The sequence below is a fragment of the Protobothrops mucrosquamatus genome, unplaced genomic scaffold (genome assembly GCF_001527695.2).
Source record: "Protobothrops mucrosquamatus isolate PMUCROS unplaced genomic scaffold, P.Mucros_1.0 scaffold846, whole genome shotgun sequence".
NCBI classification, from domain to species: Eukaryota; Metazoa; Chordata; class Lepidosauria; order Squamata; family Viperidae; genus Protobothrops; species Protobothrops mucrosquamatus.
In genome coordinates, this window is record NW_015387101.1 from 347,089 (window position 1) to 355,224 (window position 8,136).

Consider the following 8,136-nt stretch of genomic DNA (forward strand, 5'->3'; position numbering starts at 1 on the left):
ACATTTCTATTCAGTGATATGAATCAAGACGCTGTGTAATTTCATAGCACTTTTGCTGCTGACGTTTGTTGAGGATGATATTGATAATATGGAGAACTTTGATGACCTTGCCTATTCCTTTTATTGGATTAGGCACAGGCTCTAGAGTACATGTGGGAAACAACATTATCCTGAAAATCAAATCACAATTGATCTAGCACGCACATTTTGGAATCAAACATGGAAGTCATGTGCATGCAGCATTCCATGTACACATGCCCACATGTCATTGGATAAAACTCCTCTATAGGCATGTACTGTATGTTCTAATTCTGCAGTTTGCTTACATAAAGGGACATGTGGATAGTATAAATATGTCCACACAGTTTCTAATACGATATTCTACATGCCAAGGTGTAAACCAGAGATCTGATCCATATCCCACCACGTGTAGATCTAGAAGCCTACACAATTGAATGGTTTCAATTAAGTTGCAACAACTTTTGCTATGCTATGCCCTTCAAGTATTTTGAATGCAGGATCCATAATTCCGAGATAATGTGGCTGGAAATCACAGAGGTTGAAGTTTAATACATCTAGAAAGAAGCAGTTATTGAATGATAAGCCACAGCATTAGTCCTAACTAAATAAAAACTCTAGGAATAGGGTTCACATCATATATATTCGGATAAGAAGGTGCCCTAGGGCTCTGTTCTGGGCCTAGTGCTCTTCAATATCTTCATCAATGATTTGGATGAGGGGATAGATGGAGAACTCATCAAATTTGCAGATGACACCAAGCTGGCAGGAAAAGCCAACACTCCAGAAGATAGGCTTAAGATACAGAAGGATCTTGATAGACTTGAACATTGGGCGCTATCTAACAAAATGAAATTCAGTGGTGAAAAAAGTAAAGTTCTACATTTAGACAAGAAAAACGAAATGCACAGGTACAGTATAGGTGGTACCTTGCTCAATAATAGTAACTGTGAGAGGGATCTTGGAGTCCTAGTGGACAATCATTTAAATATGAGCCAGCAGTGTGCTGCAGCTGCCAAAAAAGCCAACACAGTGCTAGGCTGCATTAACAGAGGGATAGAATCAAGATCACGTGAAGAATTAATACCATTTTATAACGCCTTGGTAAGGCAACACTTGGAATATTGCATCCAGTTTTGGTCAACACGATGTAAAAAAGATGTTGAGGCTTTAGAAAGAGTACAGAGAAGAGAAACAAAGATGATTAGGGGACTGGAGGCTAAAGCATATAAGGAATGGTTGCTGGAATTGGGTATGTCTAGTTTAATGAAGAGAAGAACGAGGATTGACATGATAGCAGTCTTCCAATATCTCAGGGTTGCCACAAAGAAGAGGGAGTCAAGCTATTCTCCAAAGCACCTGAAGGCAGGACAAGAAGCAACGGATGGAAACTAATCAAAGAGACAAGCAACCTAGAACTAAGGAGAAATTTCCTGACTGTTAAGAACAATCAGTGGAACAACCTGCCTCCAGAAGTTGTGAATGCTCCAACACTGGAAGTTTTTAAGAAGAGACTGGACAACCATTTGTCTGAAATGGTATAGGGTTTCATGCCTGAGCAGGGGGTTGGACTAGAAGACCTCCAAGGTCCCTTCTAACTGTAGTAGTAGTAGTAGTAGTAGTAGTAGTAGTAGTAGTAGTAGTAGTAGTAGTAGTAGTAGTATATTGTAATCAGCATTATCACTTGCAGGACTGGAAATGTACATCCCAAAACAATATAATTTCACCTGCACACCCTAGTTATGTTGCCATTACACACACTTTGTTTCCATATAATAGCAGCAGCATCTCCCAATCTGCTGTAATATGTGGCTCACTGCAAGAGTGTTACTGAAACTATGAGAGTATGGTATACAGTATTCCACAAGCCATGTTGTTTGTTGCTGCTGCTATATCTATAAAGCCTCTTCCCAGTCTCTAATACACCACAGAGCAAATAGTGCGGCATATGATGGTCATCCATTCTAATGGTGTGTCTTGTCCACTGCACCTCAGCTGTGATAATCAGGGACTCAATGCTGGTGGATTTTGCATAATCCAAGATCTCGGTGTTGAAGAGACGGTCTTGCTACCAAATGCCAAGAATGGAGTGCAAAGGACACGTGTGAAATTTCTCCAGTTTGGTTTGTCATTGATGCAGAGACCAGGATTCACATCTATTTAGAAGGGAAGGGATCATCATAGCATTGTAGACTTTCAGCTTTGTGGAGATACAAACGTTGTGTTAATTGAGTGCTCTAATACACAGCTGTCCCGGAGCCTGACTTACCCTGCTGATCTTGGAGTCAATTCCTTTGTCCAAAGACCCATTGTTCAAGATGATGCTTACCAAGAATTTGAAGCTTGGTTATGTCATCAGCAATGAATTTGGTTCTATTGGGTTGGTATTTGGCATGTGCTGGTAAAGTACTTCAGTCTTATTCAGGTTGATAGGCTGAAGAGCATAGCAGCATCTTAGAATTTGTTCAGCATCAATTGTAGAGCACTGTCTTGTGAACCAAGAGTGCCCAGTCTTCAGCAAAGAGGTTTTTTTTAAATGACCCTATGAATGTATTTTGTGCATTCAAGCAGCAAAGATTAAAGAAACAGCCATCTAACTGGTACCTGATATATATATTCCCTTCTTCAGACCTTGGACAGCATGTGACAACCTATAAGGAAGAACAGATTGAACAGAACTGGGACTAGCGCACAAACCTGCTTCGTCCCATTAGAAATGGCAAATGCAGCTGACATATCACTATTGTAAAGGACCTGTTCTGTCATTCCATCAGGGAGTAGCTGAATCAATGTCATAAACTCCCTTGGGCATCCATAGTGTCTCAGGATGGTCCAGAGAATCTCCCTTTTTACAGTGTTAAAAGCTTTTGTTGGGTCAATGAAGACACAGCAGAGACGTTTGCTCTGCTCAATGCACTTTTCTTAGACTTGCACTTTTTTGCCTTTTTTGTTGCTGCTACATCTATAATAAAAGCAGGAATGAAGGACCAAAACACTGTACTCATGTTGAAGTCAGGCTATGTGGTAATTTAGCCAGCACAACTAATGGTTAAGGATGATGGAGTTCAGCAATAACTAAGACAGCGGTTCTCAACCTATGGGTCGTGACCCCTTTTGGGGTCGATCGACCATTTCACGGGGGTCGCCAAGCAAGGCTGTCCGCCATTTTTTTTGTCCGCCATTTTTTTTCCCTTTTCCGGCGGGTGCCTTACCTCCCTTGGGCTGGGCCAGCTGGTGGTCGGCCTGCTCCGTCTCTGCCGCTTGCCAGCCTCTGCCGGCGCAGGGGGCAGAACCACACATGTGCAGTGCTCCCGGGCAGGGAAAGTCCTCAACTTACGACCGGTTGGGTAGTCCTCGACTTACGACCGGTTTAGTCCTCGACTTACGACCGGTTTAGTCCTTGACTTACGACCGGTTGGGGGTCGCGGCATTAAAAAGGTTGAGAACCACTGAACTAAGAAAATGGGTTATCAAGTTCAGATGTAGATAATCAGAAAGCCAGTATATTTACTGCGCTTAGTTTAAGGGTTTTGGGACATTTCCAATCTAGTGTGTGTGTGAGGTCCAGTGAACCTTAGAGATAGAACTGCCTGGATTTTCTATTGAATAGATATGTTCTAGGATTAGTGTGCTAGTACATTTTGGAGTGACTTATCAAGAAAAACAACCACAGCTTTGCTCTTCCATTCATCAACCTATTCCATAGTACATCTTGTCATGTGGTTGAAACAGTGTCACCTCAGGGCAGCAGGTTCATTGAAGGTTTTGCTTTCTTGCTTAGACAAATGAAGTATAACTTTGCTCTTGACAAGTATAACTAGTGTACACAACAAATTGTCTCTCCAGTTATAACACAATATGCCTGCTTGTTTTCTAAGGTCTTCTTTCCATCTTATCAGCGCAACAGTTTATTAAGTTATTTAAGGCACTGCTTTTGACTCATGCTTTACATAAAGTTATTCCAGGATAGTGTTTTGTTTTCCCCCAGTTTTTGGGTACAGACCACATCAGGAGAGATATACAAACTAGCAGAATCCCATAAAGTCCTTGAAAATATATATTTATCAACCCAAAAGTAACTGAGGTCTCCTATGCAATCTTCTGCCTAAGGCATGGTCAAAAGAGTTACTTAAGCAACTTCATGAGATGTTCACCAATGAATATTCTTAGTCATAGCCATTTGTGAAAAGGTTTTAGAATAGTTTTGAGCTTCACTACAACTGGTAATAAAAGAGTTTAAAATGATTCAGAATCTCTCAGTTTGAATTTATTGGATCATATATAGGAAATATGATTCACTAACTGTAGCACAGATTCAGCTTGACTATCAAGAACTAATGGAATTTCATTTCGCGGAGTCTTTCACTGATATAAATAATTCTGTTGCCCTTGCATATTGTACAATTAAGATGACAAGAGTTTAAATCATAATAGGGAACCAGTTTGGCCAGGTAGTTGAGGCACCAGGCTAGGAACTGTGAGACTGTGAGTTCTAGTCTCACCTTAAGCACAAAGTCAGCTTGGGCCAGTCACTCTCTCGCAGCCCTAGGAAAGAAGCAGTGACAAACTACTTCTGAAAGACTTTGCCCCCCAAAAATTGCAGAGATTAGTCCAGATAGTCACTACAAGTCAAAAGTGACTTGATGGCATACAGTTGCACGTACGACCATGTATGCACTCACACATACAATCATAATTACATATGAAGGGGTAACAGTGCACTATTAACTTGGGAGTATATATTATTTACATGGTGTAGGGCCCTTTCCTTATGTCAGCTGCAACACCAGTTAAAAGGTTTTTCAGTTAGTGAAAGCATTTATCAAATGGCACCATGGGGAATGTGATATATACAATCATGCCAGGAATAGTTTTAAATGGCAGGGCTGCAAATGATTTTTCTCCCCAAGATGCAAACAGCTATTCAGATCCAAATGTAAGGATAAATAATATCAGACACTGGTGAGATAGCTTCATGCTCATTCACTGGAGTGAAATGAAGGAATCAGAGACAAAATGAGGATATTCATTCTCCAAAGGCACCTAATGTTGGGTTCCACTGCAACATTTTTAAGATGAAAAATGTAGCTGATCTTCTATAGATTAAAAAAGTATAGTGAAAAGGAGTGTTTATACTGCGGGGGCAAATAAACCATTCTTTGAAGAACCAAATGTCCACATGTTTATCATTATTTTGCCTTTTTAAAATGTTCTTCCAGCAACTGAGAAACTAAATGATCAATTCTGTTGCTGCGGCAGATGGCAGATGGACAAACAAGCAGACAGCTTGAAGCAGTTGCAAGTTTTTGGCACTCCATCTGCATATTTCTAGTGCAATTCTATCCAATTCTTCAGCCTATGTCTGCTCGTATCTATCGAAAATCAACTGCGCAAGATAAAAGTGTTTGAAGAGAAAGATGGGTATGAAACATTTCTCCAGTGCTTTTATCTTTGAATGAACAGTGCTCATGTCAGTGTCAGGCATCTGATCCTACCAAACCATTTTTGTAATGTTTTATTCCTTCAGTGTTTTGAATGTTCAGCTGGCCAGTAACATGTGCTGTGCCTTCAATGCACAACAAAGGCGACCTACATTAGCAGGACTCATTAAACATGCAGCTCTTTAGTCTTGCAAGCTGTTGTGAGAAGCAGCTGTTGCAATGTGGTGGGTGAAAGGTCATGTCACTTCAATGGAAGGCATTTCCTTTGTCCAGCCACTCACTGCCTAAATCTTTCCAGCCAATGATACAAAACTATGTTGCTCCAAACCTTAAAATTTTAATCGGTATACAAGGTATTGTGTTGACTTACAAAAATAACTAAGTCACGTTCATTTTTAATCATTATTATAACTTTAAATTTATTTCAGGGAGCTCTGGTTATCTTCCATAGGGGAGCATTTGAACCACTTTTAAGTGTTCTGGAGGTACACACTGTAGATAAGAAATACACTCTTGCAACAAGTTTACAGCCTATGACTGTATCAGACAATTGTGACTCAGCCCCTAGTACTGGAGTACACCAGTACACCATGGAGTACACCTGTTACACCATTTGAAGAATATTTCATGTGTGTGTGTGTCAGTGTCAGTAAATAATGTCCCCATCTGCTTCATTTGATTGCAAATCCATTTCCCCACCACCACTCATAAGCAAGACCATTACTACATAGAAGTTAAATCTTCAAAATTTATTACAAAATATATAAGATCTTCAACAGCAACATCAATTTAAATCAAAAATAATTATTGCAAAATTGATCTTCAATGTAGAATATAGTCCAAAGGCCTCTGATAGATCAGTCTTCATTAAAACTTTTTATATCAATGCAATGGTACCAATGTGTACTATGCTTAAGAGTCTTTTTGGGGACTTTTGAGTACCCCCATCAACCATTCCTGATTACAGTGTCCACATATTATTCACATGCCACTTTTGTATCCAGTTTTCCAACTTTCTCCCCTATTTTGCTACCAAACTTTTCGTCTCGCTTGGAAACCTGCAACAGTTTTTCTTTTTCTTCTGCTCCTTAAAACATGAGATACTTTTTCAGCTCCAGACGTGTCAGCTTCCTTACCAACTGCAATTTAGTGGGGACTTCCTGTTGGCATGAGCCATCCCCGTCCCTCCTCTTCTCCACAAGATCCCACCGTGTGCTGACTGAGCGACTTAATCCAAGCTGTTGACCGGGCTAATCTCCAGAATCAGCCACTTGTTGGGTTGCCCAGATGTATAACTCCAGGACAGAGGGAATGCAACAAAAGGTGTGAACCTCTTCTATGCATTGGATGGTCAGCCTCCATCACTCAGGAAGGGCAATATTGGGCACCCAGTCATTCACATTTCGACTCTCCTCACAAAACAAGTTCAACTTGTCCAAGGCTGGATCTTTCCAGGCATCCTCGTTGGGATTCTATAGTAAAAAGCAAACAAACCAGAAGCTATTAGTGAAAGCTGTCAACCTAGAAACCATTTAGTATTTTTATATAAAAACATTTTCCTTACTTGTAATAATAAAAGTAACTATGATATCCCAAGTACCAGTTGTAATGCTCTTGCATGGAAACCAATGTATTGTTTAAGTTGCTCAGTATTTGCATACTATTTCAGGGCTGTCAAATGTACAAAATTGGTTTCCTTGAGAACAGTCATATTGCTGGAAACTCAAGTTATAGCTTTGGATATGTCCAAGAGGCTCAGGTTGCTTTGACAAATCATTATTCTGCCTGAAAACGGTGACTAGTGACACAGAAGCAACTCCAAGGGGCGGAGGGAGGAAGAGAGAAGTAGGGGAAATCCCACACTCTACATAATCCTGCATAAAGGTCAAGTATTAAAAGTCACAAACATAACGGGAAATTTTGCAACCCCGAGGGACTAAGTCACACGACCTCTCCCCAGACATTCTCTTCTAAGCAGACACAAAAAAACACTTACCGTAATGAGAATGCAGTGCAGATCTCTGGGCTCCCCAGATTCCTCCCCGGCACCCACGATGGCAGCCAGTTTCTGGATGTCATTTATTCTCACAATGTCGATGTCGTTTTCGCAGCAGAAAGCCTGGATGAGGGTAAAGTGGATCTGGAGGGCAATGTCTCCCTCGTCCTCCTCGTCTGCAGCCAGCACACAGAAAGCCACGGTGTCTGGATCGCTGGGGGGGGGGAAAAAATGAGGGGAAAGCAGGAGATTAGCAGGGATCCAGGGATACTTCCAACCCAGGAGGGAGGAGGGAAAAGGAGCTTAAAGCCCTCACACTCCCCAAGGACCAAAGCTGGCGTTTTGGCCAGCCAGACTGCGCAGAGCGAGCCGGATACTCACACATTCATCAGCTTGGCAGATTCATAGACGCCGGCGGTAAGGCAACCTCGGCGCTGCGAGGCGACGAGCAACTCCTGGAGAGCTTTGCCGGCGCTCTGCATCCTGGTTCCGCTTGCGCTGGTGCTGCTCGTGGCGCTACTGCAAGAGAAGCGGAGAAGAGCGGGTCAGTGTCGGGAAGAGGGAGCCGGGCTACAACGGACGCACCGCTCTCCGGCTCAGCCTCGCCACCTAGACGAGGACCGGCTTCGCGCGAGATTCCCTTCCCGAGCGTCAAAGAATGCCCCGTCCTCTCTCTCTTTT

At 41.9% G+C, this 8,136-nt stretch overlaps 1 protein-coding gene across 1 annotated transcript; it reads right to left on the reverse strand.

Moving 5' to 3' along the window:
• Window positions 1-6,212: 6,212 nt before the first annotated feature.
• On the reverse strand, window positions 6,213-7,988 carry GADD45G (growth arrest and DNA damage inducible gamma). The gene is made up of 3 exons (XM_015819015.1): window positions 7,837-7,988; window positions 7,456-7,669; window positions 6,213-6,931 (listed from the first exon to the last, which is right to left on the reverse strand). Exons 1-3 carry the CDS (start codon window positions 7,935-7,937, stop codon window positions 6,821-6,823), a joined length of 426 nt encoding a protein of 141 aa, XP_015674501.1. The 5' UTR covers window positions 7,938-7,988; the 3' UTR covers window positions 6,213-6,820.
• Between the last annotated feature and the right edge of the window lie 148 nt (window positions 7,989-8,136).